Raw genomic sequence first — 22,480 nt, 5'->3', positions numbered from 1 at the left:
AGTTTGCCAACCACGGCTCTAGGACACCCAAGCAGAGCCGGCCGCAGCCAGGCCCACCCAACACGTCATCGCAAACCCATGCACCCGTGGGTGTGGATGCCCCAGAGAACATCTGAACCCAGAGCTTGGACCCCCAGGGGCACCCACACCTGCTGACCTTCTTGGTGTAGCCCATGGCCTTCAGGACAGAATGGTTCAAGGTCTCCAGGGAGGCCAGCACGTCCTCATAGTCCCCCATGTGGTCCACAAAATAATCTGGGGTAGGAGAGACCGAAGGTCAGGGGTCACAGGAGGATTCTGCCCCTTTCACCAATCTGCCCCCCCCCGCCACACCCCCACCCCTGCCCCCGCGCCCCCTATTCTATCTCCCCATTCCCTTCCCCCCACACCTCTTGGTCCCTGCATTGCCTGACCCGGTACCTACCGCACAGCTCCTTGGTGTCCACGTGGCTGCAGAGAGAGAACAGGGGAAGGCGGACTCAGAAGCTGGCCTGTGGGGTCCCAACCTCCTGCCCTCCCTCCACAGCGTGCCCGGCCCACACCGCTGGCAGAACGCCTGGTGCCTTCTCTCTTCATTCCATGCTCTGGCATCGCGAGCCCCACTTTACAGTTAGGTGTGGGGTGAAGGGGAACCCAAGGAAAGGAGAAGGTGGAATGAAGCTTGGGGAGGGGCAGGTAAGCAGCATTTGCTCTTGATTCAGGGATGGCTTGGGTCAGGAGGGTCAGAGGGATCCTGAGGTGTGGTTGAGGGTTAGGACTGAGTTGATGAAGAGGTTTAATTAGGCAGAGTCAGAAGTGGGATTCAGGTGAAGAAGTAGAGTCACGGGGAGATGAAGCGGAGGAAATATAATCAATAACAGTGATAACGATGGATGGTGCAGCTGGATACTGGAAATACTGGGGTGAACACTCTGTAAAGTATCTGATTTTCTAACCACTACGCTGTACACCTGAAACCCATGCAAACTAATATTGAAAGTAAACTGTAATTAAAAGAAAAGGAAGTTAGGTCCTAGCTGGTTTGGCTCAGTGGAGAGCATCGCCCTGCAGACTGAAGGGTCTCAGGTTTGATTATGGTCAAGGGCGGAACCTCAGTTACCGTGCACATGCAGGAGGCAACCGATCAATGTGTTTCTCTCACATGGACATTTCTCTCTGTCTTTCTCTCTCTCAAGAAGAAAAACAATGGAAAAATATCCTCTGGTGAAGATTAAAAAAAAAAAAGGAAGAAAGAAAGAAAGAAAGAAAAAGAAAGAAAGAAAGAAAGAAAGAAAGAAAGAAAGAAAGAAAGAAAGAAAGAAATAGCCCCAGCCAGTTTGGCTCAGTGGATCGAGCATCAGCCTGCGGACTGAAGGGTCCCAAGTTCGATTCTGGCCAAGGGCACATGCCCTGGTGTGGGCTTGATCCCCAGTAGGAGGTGTTGGGGGGGCAGCTGATCAATGGTGTTCTCTCTCATCATGTTTCTATCTCTCTCTTCCTCTCCCTTCCTCTCTGAAATCAATAAAAATATATTTTAAAATAATAAAATGAAACAGAGTTAAGATGAGCATTTGGTTAGAGTTTGGTTTCGGATGGGAGCTGGTGAGAACACGATGACAGAGTTCGTGTGGGGTCGGGCACAGAGCACCAGGTCCGGGCAGAACTGGGCTGAACTAGCCAAAGGGTGATGGAGCCGCCAGCTTCCCTTCAGGATCCAGTGTGATTTCTGCAAAGTCTAGGGTCTCTCTCTGCTCAGCCACACGTGCTCAGAAAAGACCAGCTTGCCAATGGGGCCTCTGCCTTCTGGGTTAAGGAGTTCGGGGGCTCAGGGGTGGGTGATGGAGGCTGGCCCCGGGCCGAAGGCAGGCGCCTCGTCCCCGCCCCCGGGCGCCGGCTCCAGCCTGGGGACCCCAGCCCGGGGACCCCAGCCCGGGGACCCCAGCTTGGGGGCCGCTCACTTGGTGTTGTCCGAGTCGATGGTGTGGAAGAGACCCTCCAGCTCTGCCTCGTTGAGGACGCCATCTGCAAAGAAGAGCTGGAACTCCTCCAGGGACAACTTCCCGTCGTCTGCAAAGGAGGAAGCAGAGCAGCTGGTGTGTGAGCGACGGGACGTCCCCAAATCCAAAACATTCCCGAACAAACGGACGGACGGAGAAGTCCGGCCAGCGCACCCCGAATTCGCCAGCATATGCCAGTTCACGGGGAATTAGAGACGCATGCAGCGAATTCCCAAGCCACAGGCCCACACCTAACTAAGGTAGTCCTCAATCCCACACACACAAGCAGCAGCTCCTCTGCAGGAATTCGCCCAACAGCCAGCACCTGCCCGCAGGCAGGCTCCCGGGACCGGCCCCGCTGACCACCTGGGCCGGCCCGGTTACACCTCCCACACCTGCGAGAGCTGGGTCCGAAGGCGGGCCGTCTGAGGGTCTCTCTCTCTCCCGCCCAAACACCCCGATAATCCCCCCACATTTAAATGAGCTCCAACGTCAGCACCCACATCCTGATTTGGGGAGAGGAAAGCCCCCTCCCCACGGTGCCCCATCCACTCCACTCGGCATGTGTCCGGCCCAAACCTGTGAATTGGCTGACGTGTGGCGGCTGCCAACAGTCGGCACGGAGTTCTCCCGGTGCCACAGATGCTGCCTTAACCTAAAGGCGCCAAACCACGAGGAGAGGAGGGGCCTGGCCTGAGCCCAGCGCTGGCCCGCCCGCCCTGGGCCGGGAGCTGTGGCTCTGGCATGTGGAGGGCGAAGGGCATCGGGCTCTGTGAGGGGCGCCACGGCTGAGGCATGCCACCTGCCTGCCCACCCTCCTCCCTCCCCCTCCCCTCTGCTCTCACCTGCAGCCCCCCTGGCACAGCAGCTGGCAGCGGAGCTCTCTGAGGCAGACCTGTGGCTCCAGGAGAGACGGCCCTCACGTTCCCCCCCTGCAGCTCCTCCCACCCGGGCACACCTGCTCAGAGAAGGCCTGAGAGCTGCTCTCCAACCCCCCCACCCCCCAGCCAGCACCCTCCTCAACAGCCTGCTCCTCTTAAAGGAGCCATGCCTGTGGGCGGCCGTGTTGCCCTGTGCAGACCCCCTCCCATGGCTGCCAGCCAGGCCCAGCAGGCCCACCTGGCACCTCTGGGCGGATAGGAAGAGGTGCCCTTTCCTGGTTGGGGGTGAGGGACTTGCCCAGTGTCAGGGCACATAGTTGCAAACGGATGCAGGCTGGGTAGGAGGCTCTCGATTCCTTTAGGCCCGTGGTCAGCAAACTGCGGCTCTTTGGCCCCTTGAGTGTGGCTCTTCTACAAAATACCACGGCCTAGGCGAGTCTATTTTGAAGAAGTGGCGTTAGAAGGAGTTTAAGTTTTAAAAAAATGTGGCTCTCCAAAGAAATTTCAATCGTTGTTCTGTTGATGTTTGGCTCTGTTGACTAATGAGTTTGCCGACCACTGCTTTAGGCAGCTGCCCTCGTGCAGGGCACAGCTTGCCGACCTGAGCCCAGAACGAGGTTGTTCTTACATTTTAAAGGCGCCGGAGCTCCCGTCTCTGCTCCCAGCAGCTCTGTGTGGGCTCAACGCGGGGCTAAAGGACAAGCTGGGGGAGGGAGACCCTCACACTTGTCCTCACTTCCCTCCCCATCATCGTGTGTGTGTGTGTGTGTGTGTGTGTGTGTGTGTGTGTGTAGGGGGGAGAGTAAGGATACTAGTGTGAGCTGTGTGAGCGCTGGTGCCTGGGTGCCTGGGGGGAGGGCAAGGTCCCGGATGCCTGTCCGGGTTCAGGTTTCAGTGTCAAAGAGGAAGGACGAATTTGTAACTTTCAAAACGTAGGAGTCCCCCCAACACTCCCACTCAGAAGGCCCAACAACCAACCACGTGCGATGCCCGCTGTGAAATGAACTCTCCGCTGCGGGTCTTCGTCCTCTGGGCCAGAGGAGACGTCCCGAGTTCTGTTTGGCAGATGGGTGATGCAGCCAGGAACCACGGCGCACAATCAGGGCAGACACAGGGGGCTCGGGCTGCGTAGTCACTCATCCAGGCTCCACCACAAACCCCATTTCGCAGAGCCGTACACCGAAGCACAGAGCGGTTCAGGGACTTGCCCAGGCCCCACAGCTGGAGCTCGAACCCAGGCCATCTGGCTCCTGAGGCCACGCTCCCACCCAACGTGGGGCAGGGTCTGTGGCAAGAGCTCCAACCGCAGGGCGACGTGGGAAGGCCGAGGCCCAGCCGGACTCGGACTCGGTGGAAGGGAGCGGGATGGACTCGTCCTGTCTGCCATGGGCACGGCCGGGGGTCTCCCTGCCCTCACACCCTCCTGCCTGTCAGGTGCCCTGTGGTCTGCACTCAGGAGAGCGGCAGGGCGGGCCCGGCCTCCTGAGCACAAAGTCTCCCAGCTGACATTTACCTCAGCGCCCCCCACAGCCCTGAAGAACCAGATGAGCTAACGAGAGAGGCAACCTCTCCCCCCAGTGCCCCCCCATCCCCAATTAGACCAGCGGGCCTGGCACCTCCACCCAGAGGGCCTTCTGCAGGTGTCTCTCCCAATTAGCAGGAGCTCAGCCTCCCTTCACAGTGACCTTTCAAATGCCAGGAGTCTGCATCCCTGCAGAGACAGGGTTCCGCCCCTCGGAGCCCTGCCCGCCTCCATCTCTGTGACATTTCTGTCCTCAGGGCCAGACAGCACTCAGGCTCCTGTAATCCTGCAGCCCATCCCTTCCACCCTCAGCCTCAGCCTCAGCCTGAGCCCCAGCCCCAGGCCACACTCCACCCTCACCCCCCACATCTTACTCCGCTGGGTGCCAGGGAGGGCCCGCGTGAGCCTCTGTGTGTCCCTGGCCTACACCCACCCCCACCCACGTGCACACCATCCCTGCCCACACAACGTGTTCAAACTGTGCTGGGCGGAGCCCGAACCCATCTGCCCCTCCCCCCACCTGAGGCCCTGCAGCCTGTCCCCTGCCCTGGCAGGCCTGCCGCTGTCAGCTGCGGGGAGGGGTACGCTGCCGCCTATGCCGGCACAGCAGAGCGAAGACCACGGGAGAAGGCCCGGGAAAGCCTCCGTGCCTCATGCTCAATGGTGCCGCAGCCTGTGTAGCAAACCCAGGCCCAAGGAGGGAACCCAACCCCTGGGGGCAGACCGAGGCCCCTCGCGGCAGCCCTCTGGGCTGGGGGCTGCTCCGTCACCCCCACTTACAGGTGGGGAAACTGAGGCCAGAGAGTGTGGGGACTGGCCTCAAGCCACAAAGCTGGGAAGTGGCCGAGCCAGGGCTTGAACGAAGGCAGTCTCTGTGGCAGGGCAGGGCCCCGCCCCCCTCCCACAGGCTCTGCATCCCACACACCTTGACCCTGGTGACACCCCACGGCCATGGCTGGGAAGACTCGAGGCCGCAGAGGAGCAGCAGGCTGGCCTGTGTGGGGCCCGCAGGAGAGGAGCTGAGAGCCCCCCGCTGTGCTCAGGGCGGGCCCACGGCCTCTGATTGGGAACATGTAACGGCGAGGAAAGCCCCGCTGTGCCTGAGACCAGGGTGCCACCCACCACGCACGCACGCACGCACGCACGCACGCACGCCCACATCCACTTGGAGACCACAGCCAGTCCCTGCTGCACCCCAGGGCCACACAGTCACACTCGCATTACTAAACCCATCACCTAAATCTGCAGGCACTTACCACGCACCTACTGTGTGCAGGGCGCCAGGCCCACGGCAGGGACAAGCCTCTCACCCCCTCTCTAATCTCTGACAGCTCAGGCCGTGATGCCACCACCATTTCCTGAGCCCCCTGAAGCCCCGCCCATCTCTTTCCTTTCTCCTGGCTCCATGCGCAATTGCTCTGATGGTCCTTTGGTCCAAGAGGCCCCGGAGGGGCCACAACTCCCAGGGATGGGGGTCCAGGGGTGGAGACCCTGGGCACTGGCTTCCAGCCAGGCCTGCGCACCCCCTCTCCCCACCAAGACCTCATGTTCCATCCCCCACACCAAGGGGGGTAGGTCAACTCCCAGGGGCAGGGAGAAAGGGGGTGCTGGCACCCAGGCTAGAGCTGTGGCCTTGAACTCCAGCCTACGAAGGGGAGAGGCTGGGCCTGATGCTCAGGGCCCTGAGGGGCAGGCACCATCTGTTCCCACTTTGATCCTCAATCAGCTTGTTTTCAATAAGTGAGAAAACACGGAGCACTTCTTACCCTTCCCTAAAAACCCCCATCCCCACACCTCCCTGTGTGTTCCCACCAGCCTGGGCAAGTAGACAGGTGAGGTGTTATCACCCCACTTTACAGATGGGGAAACTGAGGCCCGGAGAGGGAACTGCCTTGGTTAAGGCCACGTAGAGTGGCAGTGGGCCGGAGAAGGAGGACTGCAGCATTTACAGGAAGTTATCCCACTCTTGGCCATCCCTGCGAGGCTCGGGCCTTGGGGAGCGTGGTCATCCTGGCGCAGACGGGAGCCTACCGAGCAGTCACAGGGAGCGCCAGGCGTCCTATGGCAAAGCGATGTGATGTGCTGCTCTCACGTCGGGGAGGCTGTGTGGTGTGGGGGAAGGGCTGGGGTCTGCAGCAGAGCGCCCGCCTCCGCGCAGCTGGGCTACCCCGGGCAAGTCACGTAACCTCTCTGAGCCACGGCAGCGCGGCCAGAACAGGCAGTGCCCCCTGCACCAGGCCGCGGGAGGAGGACGTGTGCCAGGGCCTGGGAAGGGCCCACAGTGAGGCTGGGGGCTTCCTTCCAGCCCGGCTGCGTATGGGTTAAAGCGCCAAGCATTTCCCATGGGCGGGACACCCTGGCGTCAGACATCAATTCCCATAGTCCGCATGGCACCCCGCTGTGTGGGCACCACGGGAGTCCCGTGGCACAGAGGGGAAACCGAGGCACAGAGCAGCACCGGGACTTGGCCTTCAGATTTCAGAGACCCGCTGGCCCCTTAACCCTTAGGTCCACTCCCTACCCTGGCCCTTTCCCTCGAGGCGTCAGGGCAGAAAGAGCCAGATCCTCCCTCAGGGGCCAGCGTGGGAGGGACACTCACCGTTTTTGTCCGCGCGGCGGAAAATCTGCAGGGAAGAGAGACGGGTGGAGTCAGCCCCGGGCAGAGAGCAGGTGCCCCCCAGATGCCCCCTCCTCCCCAGGAGGCCTGGGAGACTGAGCCCCCACCTCCTCCCTCCCCAGGGAGGGGACCCCGCCGGCTGGGATCCAGGGTGGGAGAGGCGGGGATGCTACAGGCAGAGCCCTCCCCGCCGCCCGGCGGAAGCAGCCGCCCACTCTCCCTTCTGTGCCGCCAGCCGGCCCACAGCCACGCCGACAGACACATGCACACGCGGGTGAACGCTCTGGCTCACACTGTCCACATGCCTGGGGGTGCACCCCCAGCGCCATCGGTCGCACCCTGAGTGGCACTCCCTGAATTTGTGTCCCGTGGCCACTGCCACAGGCCTCGCTTCCTCGCAGCGCTCCTAAGCAGAGCTGTCTGCTAAAGGGACCTCCAGGCTTGGCCACTGACCAGCCAGAGGCAGGAGGGGACGTTTGGGCGGGGTAGAAGCAGGTTGACAGGAGCTCAGAAAACCAGTTGCCACATCAGGTAGGAAAGAGGAGGGGCCTGCCCACGCCCCCACCCCAACCCCAACCCCAACCCCCAGCCTGAGCCTAAAGACCAGGTAACTCCTCCTGGTATTTTGGGGCAGGTCGCCCTGCTGATAGGAGGAGAAGGTGGAGGACCGTCACCTCTGGGATAAAGGACAGAGACTGCCCTGCAAGCAATGGGGGCATCCATTACCCCCCTGAGGCCGGGCCACACTGAAGCAGCGGCTCAGGAGGGCTTCTCCGACATCAGCCCCTTCCTTAGCTGAACCCCGATGCCAGGGTCCTGGCAGGAGCCCCTGTGGCTGGGCAGGAAGGGAGCCCTCTCTGGCCCCCTCCCAGGGGTCCCACCCTCAGGTGCCTGAGTGTTAGTGAAAGGCATGACCACTGCTGTGGCTCCCGTCTGCAGGAGCACCGACCCTCCCCCATCTGCTCATCACCCCAGCTCCCAATGAGGACACGGAGGCTCAGAGCCCGCCGGCAGCACTGTGGGACCCTGGAGGCCGCCCCCCCCCCCCCTGGGCTGTTGGAGGGGAGAATGGGAGGGGCGGCCCAGGGCTTCCAGCCGCCAGCTCTGCTGGGGTCTGGAGAGAAGGTCCAGGGTGTGGGGGCTGTGTATGTGGGAGTGTTTGGGGCACCAGGACCCCAAGCCCTCCCAGCAAAGCTCCACCTTCCCGCCCTGCCCAGCCCTCTCTGCCCAGAGCCAGCTGTGGGCTCCAGGAGAGAGAAAATCCACTCGTGCTCACGTGTGCAAGTGCAAGCACTCTCTCTCTCTCTCCCCCAGAACATCCGCCCGCCCTGCTGGGACATGCACCCTTCACTGTCTCTGGGGGTATGGGGTGGGCAGGAAGCCTCTCCACTGCCTCTGGGCACCCCACCTCCCCATCCCTGCCACCCACCCCACAGAATCTCCCTCCCATTGGGGAGTGGGAGGTGGGGCAGGCTTCCCGCAGGAAGGCAGTTTGGGTTCCAGAGAGGATGGGGGAGGGGAAGACCAGGGAGGGGGGCGGATCGGACAGAGGGCATTCAGAGTGGCAGGGGGTGGTGATGGAGCTCAGAAGGGTCCAGACTCAGGGCTCCTGGGGGTGGTCCCAACTCTCTGGGAAGGAGAGGCAAAGCCAGAGGTGGGGAGTGGGCTGTGCTTGCAAAGAGTGGATGCGGGGCGAAAGGGGCTTGGGGGTGAGAACACAGGGGCTCAGGGGATAGAGGAAGAGGACGGTGGTCTCAGGAAAGTGGCAGCTCAGGCAGGGAGGGACCCAGATGCAGAGCAGGGGCGGCCGGGGGCTCCCGTCCTGGGAAAGAACGGGGTGAAGAATGGTGTGCAGGGCTGGGAAAAGATGGGGATTTGGCCAAGACCAAGTAGGGGGATGGTGGCCAGGTCGAGGGGGGCTCCAGGATCCGGGCTCGGGGAAGAAGGGAATCCCTAGAAGCTGAGGGAGGGAGGGGATGTAAGGAGGGGGTGCGTCCAGGTCGAGGGACCAGACTGGACCGGGATGGAGACGGATGGGAATGCGGAGGGGCTGGGGGACTCATGCTCTGGGGCGCAGAAAGGCCGGTACCTGCTTCGCGCTGCCGGCCGAGGGGGATGGGCTGGGGGGTTCCCTGTTCAAGGAAGAAGGGGACCCCCCCCGCCGCGGGTCCCGGTTGCGCCGAAGGAGGGCGGTGTTGGGGGTCTCCCCATGGAAAGATGGGGCTGGGGGTCCCGGCCCGCGCGCGTACTCACGTCCAGGATGACAGCGGTGCCCCCGCGCAGCGAGGCGGGGCCCGGGCAGGGGCCGGGGTCCGCGGCGGGGTCCACAGCGAGGGCGTCGGGGGCGTCGGGGACCAGCGGCACCCGCGGCTCCCCCATCCTGGCGCCCACCCAGCGCAGCAGCCCGCCCAGCGCCCGGCCCTGCGGCGGCGGCTCCCGGAGCAGCCTGTGCGCGCCGGCCCTGCACAGGCGCGCCGCCCGCTCGCACATCGCGCCGCGCCCGCCGCGCCCGCCGCCGCCCGGAAGCCCGCCGACCCCCGCCTCCCGCCGGCCCGCCCCCGCGACCCCCTCCCCGGCGCCGCCGCCGCCGCCGCCGCCCGCCCGCCTCTGCCCCCGCGGCCGCGGCCAGCGCCGGGACGGGCCGGCGCCGGGGGACCGGGCGGGGACGGCCGTGCGCTCCGCCCGGACCCCGAGCCACGTGCCCTGTGTCCACCCCCCACCCCCGGCGGTCGGCGCGGCGGCACAGGACTGCCCGCGGGATCGCCGATCTGGGGGCTGAGTCCCGGCCGGGCCGGGGTGGGGGCTGCCCAGTGGTCGCGGGGTGGGTGGGGGTCTGGGTGCGAGGGGGTGGTGTCCTCGTCCCCCTCCCCCCCCAATCTCCTGCTGCACCTCCTCCCATGTCCCCCTACTCGCCCCTCTGGGCGCCGCCGCAGGGGCCGGAGGGTGGTGTCCGATGAGACCCGAGCGCCCTCTGCTGGCTGCAGCTCCCAGGCTCGGTGCCCACTCCCTGGGCTTCCACCACCACTTCTGGGGCACCCCTCCTCCCCTCCTGGGGGCATGAGGCTCCCACAGACCCCCCCCCCCCCCCCAGAACCAGTCTTTCCCCCAGAACACCCTCCTCCCCTCATGTTCCAAAGCCACGTTCTAGGCCTTGGGTCCCAATGATGGGCAAAAGGGATGGGGGTCGTCGGCCTCCTGGAGCTTACAGAGGACTGGTCGGACAGACAGATGCTGGGCAGATTCCACAAATAAATGAACCATTAAAACGGAACTGCTATGAAGTGGTGGAACCTTGGACCAGGAGCTGGTAATTTCCCTGATGCCCACGGAGGGTGTGTATCAGAATGTGATTCTCATGCTAAGAGGGTGAAAGGAAGAGGGAGGATTAAAGGAGGGGAAAGTGGAGCTGGAGACCTGCTGTGCAAAGGCCCTGTGGCCCGTGAAGGAAGTGTGGTGAGCACGAGGGACTGACGGAGGGGCAGCAATGTGGTGTACCCCCTTCCTCACACCCCCTCCCGTCCCTCTCTAACACACGGCCCTCACATCGGCCACACATGGGGCGCCAGCCCTCGTGTCCCAACCCCCAGCACCAGGCCCTCCCCCCCCCCCCCCATTGCTTCCCCCACCTTAGAGCGGGCTCCTGGGCACCAGGCTCTCCCCCAGGCACAGGCTGTCAGACACAGAGTAGAGGCAGGTGCTGGTTTTATTATATTTGGGACCGGATTTTGGAAGGAGCGAGTCTGCAGTCCTCCTGGCTCAGCGCTCCGCTGGCCTCGATGGTCCCCGCTCACACTGGCACCTTTCACCCCAAGTTGCAGGTCTGGGCCGCACTCCTGCCCTCTGGGCTCTGGTCTGGGTCTGTGGCCCGGGTCCCCCACTCTTCATCCCAGGAGCCTGTGGCCCGAGCCCGTGGCTACTCCTGTCTCCTGCCGGGAGAGGCCCCTCCCTCAGGGCCTGTGTGTCCGGCGGGGCTGTGGTGATCTCCCCTCCTCCTTAGGGCCTGCGTGTGAGGACGCCAGGCCGAGCGCTAAGGCGGCTTCCCGGCCTCCTTCCTCAGCAGGGAGCTGGCCACGGCCAGGGCCCCGCCCTGCACGAACCGCACGAAGTTGTCCCCGGCCAGCGGCCCCAGGGCGTACAGGCCCTCCTGCTGCGTGCTCTGGTAGGTGAAGGGCTCCACGTCGATGGGGTTCCTCTTGGCGCTCAGGGGCTGGTCGGGGTCCACGGCGAGGCGGGCGCCCGCCCCAGGGAGGAAGGAGAGGTCGGGGTGGGAGCCGATGAGCACCAGCACCAGGGAGAGGCCGAAGACCTTCTGCAGGCCCTGCGGGTCCTGGAACAGCGCCTGGCGGTGCTCCGTGAACAGCAGCAGCCGGTGCTCGGGGAGGCTGCGGTAGCCCTCGTAGGGGCTGGGCGACAGGATGGACTGCTCCCGCATCATCTGGTGCACCTTGTGGTACTCGGGGTACAGCATCTTGGGCAGCTGGTTGAACACCAGGCCCGGGTCGTCCACGGGCCGGCGGAAGGCGTGGGTCACGGGGATGTTGTAGTGGCGGGCGTACAGCACCGCGTCGGCCGCCGACAGCCCCGCGCCGATGATGAGGACGGGGTCCGAGTCCGGGGTCACCGTGCCGGCCCTGATGGCCGCCTCCAGCGCCGACAGCTCGTGGTGGACAAAGGGCAGGGTCTCCCCGGGGACGCCCAGCCGGGCCGGGCTGTCCGACGTGCCCGTGGCCAGGACCACGTTGTGGGCGCACAGGGAGAAGGGCTGCTGGCTCTGGTCCTCGGCGGTCAGGAAGCCGCTCACCTGGAAGAGGGGGCTGGGGTCTTGGGCCCCGGAGCCACTGGGCTCGGGGACCCCCCACTCCACAGCCGTGACCACGGCGCCGGACACGAAGCTCTGGCCCAGGCCCTTCTTGTTCACGTAGTCCCTGTAGTAGTGAGCGATGTCCCCGGCGGTGGCCCGGCTGTTACGGAGACCTCTGCGGGGAAGGACACGGGAGGGTGAGTGACCGAGAGGGGACTGGGGTCTGGGCTTGATCAGCTGGGACAGGGCTGGCATCAGGCCCTGGAGCCGACTACCAGCCTTAAGGCTTGGCCAAGTGGCTCCGTCTCTCAGGAGCCTCAGTCTCCTCTGCTGTAAAATGGGACTAATAGAGCATCTTATTAGGGTGGGGCTGAGTATGGCCTCTCAAGGAAGGTGGCCTGGGTCTGTCCCCTGACCCTGCCACTGGGGAGCTACCTCCTCAAACTCTCTGCCTCAGTTTCCTCATTGCAAAATGAGGGCGACCATGGCGACAGCACCTATTTCGTGCCATTGCTGAGAGGGTTACACGATGATGCAAACGTAGGGCTTAGAAGAGAACCTGACAGGCAGCAAGAGCCATATGAGGGTCGGCCACTATTCATCCCTCTAAGGACTAAGTAATACCATACACACACGCGTGGTAGGTTGGTTCCATTTTTATAAAGTTCAGGAACAGCAAAAGCTAATCTGTGGAGTTACAGGCCAACACAGTGGTTACCTGTGGGGAGGCGGGGGGATGGGATAGGGGGTATTGGGAGGGGTTTGAGGGGGTTCTGGGAAGATGGGACCTATTTCTTGAGTATGGGTGGCTGAATGCAGGTGTGACCACTGAGAAATTCCATCCTCCTGTACACATGTGGGTTGTGGACGTTTCTATACATGTATATATTTCAGTAAACAAGTTGACTTAAAAAATAAGCCATGTAAAGCACTTGGCATAGTCCCCAGCGGGGCCTATTGATTATTGTCACCATCACCACCATCATCACCACCATCATCACTGCCACCACCTCCTCTGGGGTGATGGCCACAGGCCAGTGTGGCTGGTGTTGAGCTGAGGCTCCTCTCAGCTCCTCCCTGCTTCTCCCTGCGGGCCCTCAGGGGAGTCTCTTCCCCCACCTGTGGACTTACTGTGAGAGATGAACTCACTCAGAGGAGTCCTGAGTGACAGCCAATACATCCCCCAGGGCCACTCCAGCAACCCACCTCAGTCCGCAACTAAACTGGGCCTCTGGGATTTGTTCCTGGCTCTCTTACTCCTTTCCTCTGGGTTAAAGCCCTGTCCTAAGGTGACGTGACTCCGGTGTTTCTTATAGAATGGGCACATTCACAGGAATGAAAGCCCCATGACCGGTCAGTAGCTTAGGAATGGGGCAGCCCTGAGGGCAGGGAGGCATCTGCCTGCTTTTTTGGCTCAGCCGTCTAAGCACGAGGCCCTGCATGTAAGAACAGTCCATGGAGCTGCTTCCACTCCCTGGGGAACATTATGTGGCCACGGAAAAGGGTGGCTGCGCGTACTGTGGTTGCCACATGAGACACTGTCACGTGATGTTAAATTTTGAAAGTGGGCTATGAAAGGCCCTGCCTACAAGTCAAGTCTGAGTGCCTGTCTGTTAAAACATCACTGTGTGTTAGGTGTTTTCCTACCAGATGGATAGATCCTGGCAGGCTGGGTGCCTGCTGGGCGGGAGTGCCGCGTGCCCTGTCACAGCCCCTGACAGGGGAGGAGAGCGGGCGGCCGCCACACAGCGGGATCCTCTGCCTGGACCGCTGGGCAGCGCTAGGCCTCAGGCCCCGGGACGAGCAGGGGCGGGAATGCATTTACTCAGGGATTTAACTTTCTCCAGGGTGGTCAGAGGTGTGCAGTCTGGGCTTTGGGAGAGGAAACAAGATGGGAGGAAAATACGCCGAGATGTGGCAGCAATGGATACAGGTGTGGGGTTGGGCGACTTGTCATTCCTTTCTCAGTTTTCTCTGTGGTTGTGCTTCTAAGGCAAGAGCATGAAAAAAAAAAAATGGTAATCTATATATATAAAAGCTTAAGCAACCGAAAGACCGAACAACTGGTCGACCAGTCACTATGATGCTCACTGACCACCAGGGGGCAGACGCTCAACACAGGAGTTGCCACCTGGTGGTCAGTGCACTCCCACAGCTAACCTCCTGCAGTCCCACCCCCACCCCCTCACCCCCCGCCGGCCCACCCCAAATGGCCCCGATTGCCAGCCAGGCTGAGGGACCCCACTGGTGCATGAATTGCCAGCCAGGCTGAGGGACCCCACCGGTGCATAAATAAAGGAGTGCATCCTTTTAGGGGACCTAGAAGGAAGGAGATTGTTCCAGGCCAGGCTCAATATTGTGGGAGGGGCCACAGGGAGGCCTGAGGACTGGGGAGGGTGGGGCAGGGTGTGGGGGCAGTGGAGGCTGTCTCCTTGGAGACTGGGGTGCTATAGGAAGGCCAAGTCAGGGGGTCATGGGAGAGAGGAGGGAGCACTGGACAAGGAGTCCTGGGGTGAGCCCAGTGCTGCCTGTGTGGTCCGGCACAGATCCCTTCCCACTGGAGCCTCGGTCTCCTCACCCAGACCCCCGGAGTAAGAGGAAGGCAGACTAGATGATCCTTGGAGCCCCTTTACCGCAGGCTCCTAGGCTAATGTGGGGGGCGGGCCTGGGTCTCCCTGCCCACCCGGGCTCCCCGGGCTGCCTCACCTGCGCTTCCTGCGCATCCAGTCCTTGACCTCCAGGTCCGGGAGCCCCATCCACTGGCCTTGGCTCAGGGTCACCATGGAGCCTTCAATGGACTGTGGGGAAAAGGGTCCTCAGGCTCAGACCTCTGCCAGCCCCAACCCACTTGGGGTGGAGGACACGGGGCCTGAGCTGACTGGGAGAGGGAAGTGAGAGAGGAGGAGGAGGAGAAGGGGAGGGGGTTGGAGGAGGGGGAAACTAGTAGGAAAGCTGGGAAATGGAACAGTCCTAACCCTGACTCAGGGAGGGAGTCTCCCCAAGACTTGGTGTAGATTCGGCCCGAACCGCCTTGCCCCCCTCCGGGTGGGTCCACTTACGTGCCAGGCTCCCCCAGGCAGGTTCCGGCCCAGGACCACGTGGGGGATGGCCCGCTCCTTCTGGAGCTTCCAGGTGAGGACGGACTCCGTGTCCCCCCCGAAGTCTGTGTCTGGGCGCAGGAGGGCATCGAAGAGCAGGGCCACGGGGCTCTGGCACCGGCCCTCGAGGCCTTCAGACAGGTAGTCCAGGTCCTGGGAGGGAGGGCACGGGTCAGGGGCCACCGGGGGAAGGCCCGGGTTCTGCACTCCCGCCCTCGTGTCAGGGCGGCCGGGGGAGCTGGGAACGCTGCCTCTCAGTGGTACGTTACGGGGCCTACGAGCCCTGCAGCTGCCCTCTGCCTGTCTAACTTTGCCGAATCCGGCGTCTCTCAGATGTGCTTGAGTAGGAACATTGTCTCTGCACCTTATGCTGAGGAACTAGTGTCCTGTTTTGAGAAAGGGTCTTGAAAAACGCTGGTCTAGACCAAGCGTCGGCTTACTTCCTCATCCACCAGCTCGAGGGTGGCAGGTGGGTGGCTGGTGACCTGGAGGATGGGTGCTGCCTGAAAGGGGGTGGTGGGTGGTAATGTGTGGCCTCCGCGAAGGCAAGGAGCCAGGAGGGGATCTGTCAGCCCCGCTGGGCAGGAGGCAGGAGGCAGAACGGGGAGACCTGGGGCGGGCTTCTCAGCCCTGCACCCCGGGCCTGGGGCTGGGTCAGGCTTTATCATGGGCGTTGCTCTGTGGCTGTGGGAAGTCTCACAGCATCCCCGGCCTCCGGCCCCTGAGCCGGGAGAAGCATCCCTCCAGGGCGACCACTGACATTGTCTCCGGGTATTGCCAAGCGTGCCCTGGGGCGCAAAATCGCCCCCAGTTTAGGACCAGTGGTGTGGGGGCGGTGAGACAAGCTGGTGCGGCATTTGTAGGTCTCGAAGGATATTCCTGGTTTCTCTTTCAGTTTCCATGACTCATCTTGTGGCCTCTCACATTCCAGGTTTGGGCTTGTGTCTAACAAATGCATACTTTGGTGTCTGCCCTGGGAAAGCTGGGGTGTGCCCCCCCTCCCCCCCCCGCCGGAGCCCTGGCCCACCTGGTCCAGGATGGAGACCCCCGGCGCCTCAGAGAGCTTCCTCTGCAGCAGAGGGTGCGGGTGGACGGCGTCGGGCTTCACGTAGGGGGTGTAGCCGGAGAGCAGGTAGGACAAGCAGATGCCGGAGGGGCCATTGCCTGGGGAGAGAGGAGGGATGGGAGGTCACTGCTGCCCAAGGCTTCCCTCTCGATCTGACTTGTTCACTGAATTACGCTTCATTCATAAAAATAAAACATTTATTTAGCCCTTATCATGTGCCAGGCGCCGTGCACACTGACTCTCAGTAACAAAGTAGTAACAACTGTTGAGAGCCTACAGGTACTAATAGCAGTGTGTCGGGAGCAGTACTACATAAGCAACAATGAAGGTGTAATAGCCGCTGACATTTATTCAGTGCTTACTGTGTGCCAAGCTCTGTGTTAAGGGGTTTTAATAATAAAATAATAATAAACGGACAGATGCTGCTGCTGTACCAAGGCCCTGAAGTGCCTGCTTTATCCCACTGAGCTCTCCCAGTGGCTTTGGCGAGGTACATGCTACTCTTTTCCTCCTTTTATGCTGAAGGAAGCTGGGGCACAGAGATGTTAATTAACTTGCCTGTGGCCACACAGCACCACCACCCAGAGTCTGCGATAGCTAAGAAGTAGTCCTGTCTGTCTGTCAGATGACAAGTGAGATAGTATAGTACAGACTGCTGTGTGCTCAGGGATTGGGGGGCGGGGGGGTTGGTGAGCTAAACCACAGTGGGCCTCCCGCCCCCAAGTCTGAATGAATCTCACAATTTATCTGTGGAATTTCTTGGGCAATTACATCAAGACATCACTTCTATTCTTATCTCCCCTTTTCTTTATCTTGCTCTATTCAGAAGAGTACGCAGATGGAGAACACTATGAAAGGACCGCTTGGAATTGCTGATGCTTAACTGCTTTGACTTACAAAAATGAACACATTTCATGTGGTTCAACCTGACGTTTGCATGGCAGAGGGGCCGTCTGTCCTTCGTTTTTGCAGACCTGGGGACAGGACTACATGCTTGGGCTGTGCACCCCCCCACTCAGCACCCAGCCTGGCGCCAGGTTTGGGAGAGCGCAGACGAAGGACCCCGCCCCCGCCCCACGCTGCCCTTGCCCTGCAGGTTCCTAGAAGGGTTACATGGATGAAATGTAGGCACAGCACAGCTGACATGGCTCAGCCGTTGAGCATTGACCTGTGAACCAGGAGATCCTGGTTCAGTTCCCCGTCAGGGCGTAGGCTTGGTTTATGGGCTCAGTCCCCAGTGTGGGGCATGTGGGAGGCAGCCGATCAGTGATTCACTCTCATCATTGATGTTTCTATCTCTTCCTTTCCCTTCCTCTCTGAAATCAATACAGATATATATATATATACTGTAAGCATAGCACTGGGCACAGAGTGAATGCTCAGTGGCCAATTTTAAAGACAACAATAAGTGAATAAACAAATAAATAAGTAAATAAATAAAGGCCGGGTCTGGCCCTGCCTGGCCGCTGACTGCTGATACTGGAGGCACCTGGAGAGCTCAGGGCAGCCCCTCCCCGTTAGGGCAGCACTCACCGATAATGATGACCTTGAGGGGCTCAGAGCTGCTGGCTCCCAGGTGGTCCTTCTTCCAGTTGCTCATGGCCGCGTCTGACGGGGGGCTTGGCGCTGGCAGCTGACCTGGAGCCACAGGGAAGGAGGGGCCATTGGGTGCGGGTTGGGTGTCCTGTGGTCCCTTCCCACCTGTAGTATACCTTATAGGGTGTCCTCCTGTGGCCCTCAGGGTCGGGTTCAAAGTCCTCCCAGGGGATATAAGCATTCCAGTCTCTCTCCCTTTGGGCTCCCTCACACCTGCTCCATTCCAGCCAGGCCCTTTTCCCTCCCCCAATTCTTCAGGGTCACCTCTGCCTCTCTGAGCCTCAGTCCGCTCTCCCCACCTCACCAATGGGGCAGCAGCAATTCCCGAAGCCTGTTATTCACCTGCCATGAGGCCCCCTCTGCCCAGCCTGGAGGGCCGGCCCGCACAGCGCTTCCGTGCCGGCCATAGTGCCAGCCTGCCATCCAGCTGCGGGGCTTGGGTGTAGGCTGCTGGACTTTGGAGCCATTACGTGGCCCTAGCAAGGCACTTCCTCGCTGGTGACTATGGCCCGTGTCTGGACTTCCCTGGATCTGCTTGCTCATCTATAACGTGGGCTGTTGGGGACACAGTGAGGTCATGTCCTGCTTGCAGAAAATCTGCCACTAGGGAAAGACCTGAGCTCATTGCCTGCCTTAGGGGCTGGGCCTGGAGGTGGGGGAACTTTGGAAGCCTAGAGCAGTGTTTCCCAGCCTTCTCTCATGATGAGAATCACCTGGTGGAGTTGTTAAAACACAGATTCCTGAATCCCAACTAAGAAGTGCTAAACTAGAATTTTTGGGAACATATAGGTAAAATTGTATACTTAACTAGTGCTCTAAGACAGATGTTATATACAGAGCACTAAGTTAGGTATGCAATTTTACCTATATGTTCTCAAAAATTCTAGTTTAGCACTTCTTAGTTGGGATTCAGGAATCTGTGTTTTAACAACTCCACCAGGTGATTCTCATCATGAGAGAAGGTTGGGAAACACTGGCCTAGAGTAATTTGGTTTGGGGGAAATGCCTCTAAACCTGAACCTTTCTGGAGCATCAGCGCCCCCTGCTGGCCACAGACCAAAATCAGGCAACGGGACCCAAACCCAGTTCTTAAGGCTGAAGGTGCTGGAGAGTCCAGACCCAATTCACACACCCCACCCCCTCTAACAGGCCCCGCCTTTCCCAAGGCCACAGAGCAATACCAGGTGAGTGTGTGAGGAACCGGTGGGCTGAGTTTTTTTTTAACAGACTTTTTCTCAAGTCCTCCTCACACTGACCGGATGCAGGAAGTACTGTCAAGGCTACCGTCCCGTGTAACAGATGTGTAAACAAGGGCGTAGAGAGGCCGCACAAGCTTCTCAGTGTCTTGCAGCAGCGTGTTAAACCAGGGCCAACTGGTGCCCAGGCTTTGCCTGTGACCAGGCCTGTCCCCAGGTATGACCCAGAGCTCCTTGCCCCAGCTGGGGCCTCGGGCCGGGGACAGCCACACTCTCCTGTCGGGGAGAGCCTCCTGGCCCCAGCATCTCCCTGGGGAGACAAAAAGTAGCACCCAGCTCACAGTGGGGTGCATGTCTCCATGCCTGGTTCCCGGGGTGCCCGAGGAGAGGATTTGGGGGATTTGGGGTGCGTCACTGCCACTCATAAGAACAACAGGCTACCATTTCTGTACGTCTATGGAGTGGCTTGGTGCCAAGTGTGCTCTAAACACTGTCCATTAATTAATTTAATCCTTATTTAACTGGGTTTTATAAGTGCTCTTACAATCACTCCCATATTACAGACGGGGAAACTGAGGCCAGCAAGCTTCTCACAGCCTGTTCCGTGGGAGGAGGTCTGCTCTGGCTCACACGGGCCCCGCTGGATGGAGTCCAGGCCACCTCTTTGCAGAGCGCAGTGTGACTGGGTGTGGCAGCTCCTGCCAGAGGCCCTTCCGGCCGCACCGCAAGCGCAGCACGCGCACCGTCCCTGCTGCCCTACTGCCCTCGCCCCGCGCTGGTGAAGGGAGGGAGCGGGAGCCGCATTCCCAGCTGGACGCGCAGGTTTCTCAGTTCCCTCCCGGCCTGGAGAAATGCAGCTCCCAGAGCTCCTCCCCTCACTCTCCTGGTGCCGCCCAACAGCCCCGGGCACCCGGGCACCCGGGCACCGCGGGCACCGCTCCGGGTCTTCACTGTCGCCGGGAGAACAGCAAAATGGGCACCGGCGTCGTCCTTGCTCAGTGCTCCCTGTGCGTTAGCTCCTCCAATCCGCACAGAAACCGCTGTGCAGACGAGCAAACGGAGGCTTGGGGAGGTGAGGCTGTGCCCCTGTGGTCCCAGAGCCTGCGGGTGATGGAGCTAGAGTTTGATCCCCAAGGGCTGAGACCACCTGGACACCCCGTGCCCCCCCAGATGAGTATGCGAGCCTGCTCCGAGCCCCCTGGCACGCCCACGCAGGCAACCCCTCCCCTCCCCTCCTTTGTCTGAATCCTCCCAGCACCGGTGAGGAGCTGACAACCCCTACCACCCTTCACAGAGGCGCAGCGGCCCCCCCCCCCCACCCCCCGCCCCTTACCACCAGGGCTTTCAGGGCTTTGGACTCCAACTCCAGTGCTCACGCCCAGAAGCTTCTGGATGTCATGCACATGAGGTCACCGCCCAGGGCCGACTGGAGGGGTCATTTCCTGTGCGGCGATACGGCGTCCCAGAGACCTGAGCAGCCTCGAGTTCCCACAGCCTCAGAGGAAGGCACGCCGCCAACGCACAGCGGTGCATCTGCGAGCTTCCCTGTTTCCATTCTCTTCACGCTTCCCAGCCTGGGAGCCAGGCAGGCCGGGTTTAACCTTAACTTTTTGTGTCAGTCCCTCTGGCTGAAGAGGGCAGGTGTCATCTAAAAACAGTTAACTCTGCCCTGGTCGGGTTGGCTCAGTGGATAGAGTGTCCGCCTGTGGACCAAAGGGTCCCAGGTTTGATTTGGTCAAAGGTACGTGCCCGGTTGAAGGGTCCTGGGCCCTGGTCGGGGCTCATGCAGGAGGCAACCAACGAATGTGTTGCTCTCATATCGATGTTTCTCTCTGTCTGTCCCTCTCTCTTCCACGCTCCCTAAAAACCAATGGGAAAGTGTCCTCAGGTGAGGAGTAACAAAAAATAAATAAGTGAAGATTTAAAAAGTTAACATTAAAAAACGAATTCAGCCGAAACCGGCTTGGCTCAGAGGATAGAGCATCGGCTGCGGAATGAAAGGTCTCAGGTTCGATTCTGGTCAAGGGCATGTACCTTGGTTGCGGGCATATCCCCAGTAGGGGGCATGCAAGAGGCAGCTGATCGATGATTCTCTCTCATCGATGTTTCTAACTCTCTATCCCTCTCTCTTCCTCTCTGTAAAATATCAATAAAAAATATATTTTTTAAAAAAACACTAAAAAAAAACCAACGGATTTAAAGTCACCAGCGCAGATAAGCATAAGCAAAACGAAAATCCATGCACTTCCAAAGAGCGTGGACAGTACGTCTGCAGCTCTGGTCCTTCGGAGGTCAGTCACTGACCTCGAGCTGCTCCGAGGCCCGGGACACCCGCGTGGCTGCGTGGGTTGAGCGCCTCTGCTGGCCTGGAGCTCCCGACACTTGGCCCCACAGCGGCTGCCCCAGGTGGGTTTTCCTAACCCGAGGGAGGCTCGGAGGTCCGGAGGAGGCAGGTGGCTTGCCTAGGTCGCCCAGGGATGTCTGAGACCAGGCCCACACGCACAGATCCAGCCCCTGGTACCTGTCAGAGCCGCCAAGGAGGCGACATGAGCTGCGGCCGGGGAGGATGAAGAGGCGCCCTGTCGCTGAGCCTCCCCCACCTGGAGCCCCGAGAGCTCTGAGGTCCCCAGACTTCCTGATCTCAGCACCTCGCTTGCCCTCCCTGAGAAGCCAGGGCCCTGGAACCCGGGGCCGGGCTCGGGCACCCGGGCTGGGGTGGGTGGGATGGGTGCTGCCCCACTTGAACGGGAGAGGCGGGACCCCAGGGGCAGCACCCAGTCTGGCTTCAAAACCCAGTGGCCTGGAGACACTGGGCAGCATGCCTGGAGTTGGCCACACCCCTCTCTCCGCTGCCAAGAGCAGCATCACATGGGCAGGCTGAGCTCCGACTGCGGGCAGCAGGGCAGTTGTCCTGCTGAGGCTGCCAGGCACCTGGAGGTGGGCATGGCCAGGAGGAGGAACCTGGCGGTGGGGGGAGAAGTGTGCCGGCTGGGAAGCCAGGGTGGGCTTCCTCTCAGGACCCCCTGGGAGCGCCCCTGCCTGGCTGCAGGGCCCTCTGGCCACCCTGCCAGGACTTGCTACCACGTCCCGTCCCCATGCCTTGCCCAGCGCACTCACCTGACCTACGGGGGACGAGGGAGACTGCAGGGCTGGTCTGGTCGGACACTATGAGAGCCCGCGAGGGAAGACGCTCATTACCCTTTAGGGATCCAAGAGGCTGCGAAAGGCCGGGGCAAGCCAGGGTATTTCAAGAGGCGGGCGGTGGGCGGGGCCAGGAAAATCACTTTCATAAGCGTGAGTCAGCAGGGGCCCCTGGATGAATGAACTTGGCAGTCATCCTGCCTGCCCTGGGGCCAGTCTTAAAGGGGTCCCCCCTGCGGGAAAGTCTGCGTGGCAGAGGGACATGGGGTGACCAGGCTGCCCCTCACCCCACGCCATCCCGAGGGCTCAGTGAGTGAACGGAGGAGCCAGGGACTTGCTGAATGAGCCAGCCTGGCCTTTCCCCGAGGGAGGAGGAGACAGAGCTGCCCAAGGCAGAGGCTGCACCTTTAAGTGGAGAAAGACTTCCCTTCCTTCACCTCCCCCTGGCTCCATGGTGTCTCCACTCTGTCCCCCAACCCCTAAAAACACCCTCTGGCACCAAGCTGCCACTTCCTGGCCAAGCTGCCTCAGTTTCCTCATCTGAAAAATGGGGTCAGGTAACAGAGTGTTCCACTTGGGGTGGGGG

The 22,480-nt window shown here is 61.0% G+C and overlaps 2 protein-coding genes across 4 annotated transcripts in view; both read right to left on the bottom strand.

Moving 5' to 3' along the window:
- NECAB2 (N-terminal EF-hand calcium binding protein 2) overlaps positions 1–9,549 on the bottom strand; it is a 30,287-nt gene extending 20,738 nt beyond the window's left edge. The window contains exons 1-5 of the mRNA XM_084905599.1: positions 9,250–9,549; positions 6,979–7,003; positions 1,938–2,046; positions 425–450; positions 158–255 (exon numbers count right to left, since the gene is read on the bottom strand). Coding sequence (XP_084761725.1) covers positions 158–255; positions 425–450; positions 1,938–2,046; positions 6,979–7,003; positions 9,250–9,486 — 495 coding nt within the window. The 5' untranslated portion in view covers positions 9,487–9,549. The remainder of the gene's footprint in view (positions 1–157; positions 256–424; positions 451–1,937; positions 2,047–6,978; positions 7,004–9,249) is intronic.
- Positions 9,550–10,686: 1,137 nt separating this feature from the next.
- OSGIN1 (oxidative stress induced growth inhibitor 1) lies at positions 10,687–22,004 on the bottom strand. Of its 3 annotated transcripts, XM_084905578.1 has the most exons (7): positions 21,871–21,970; positions 20,087–21,274; positions 17,495–17,599; positions 15,923–16,059; positions 14,857–15,048; positions 14,504–14,595; positions 10,687–11,972 (listed from the first exon to the last, which is right to left on the bottom strand). In XM_084905578.1, the coding sequence occupies exons 3-7, from the start codon at positions 17,559–17,561 to the stop codon at positions 11,024–11,026; spliced, it is 1,437 nt and encodes a 478-aa protein (XP_084761704.1). In that variant the 5' UTR covers positions 17,562–17,599; positions 20,087–21,274; positions 21,871–21,970; the 3' UTR covers positions 10,687–11,023. The 3 variants fall into 3 exon arrangements, with proteins under 3 accessions (XP_084761704.1, XP_084761702.1, XP_084761703.1); XM_084905576.1 differs by lacking the exon at positions 20,087–21,274 and having other exon boundaries at positions 21,871–22,004; XM_084905577.1 differs by lacking the exons at positions 20,087–21,274; positions 21,871–21,970 and adding an exon at positions 18,536–18,573 and having other exon boundaries at positions 17,495–18,228.
- Positions 22,005–22,480: the final 476 nt, after the last annotated feature.

The sequence above is a fragment of the Pipistrellus hanaki genome, assembly GCF_964339955.1.
Source record: "Pipistrellus hanaki genome assembly, chromosome: 15".
NCBI lineage: Eukaryota > Metazoa > Chordata > Mammalia > Chiroptera > Vespertilionidae > Pipistrellus > Pipistrellus hanaki.
This window is presented reverse-complemented; position numbering and strand designations above follow the sequence as displayed.

Coding starts and splice junctions, on each gene's coding strand:
- OSGIN1 (XM_084905577.1), bottom strand. CDS start 17,738: ATGCTTATATCCCCTGGGAGGACTTTGAACCCGACCCTGAGGGCCACA. Junction 14,596..14,856: donor TGCCTGGGGGAGCCTGGCAC/GTAAGTGGACCC, acceptor TTTTCCCCACAG/TCCATTGAAGGCTCCATGGT. Junction 11,973..14,503: donor TGGATGCGCAGGAAGCGCAG/GTGAGGCAGCCC, acceptor CCTTCCCCGCAG/AGGTCTCCGTAACAGCCGGG.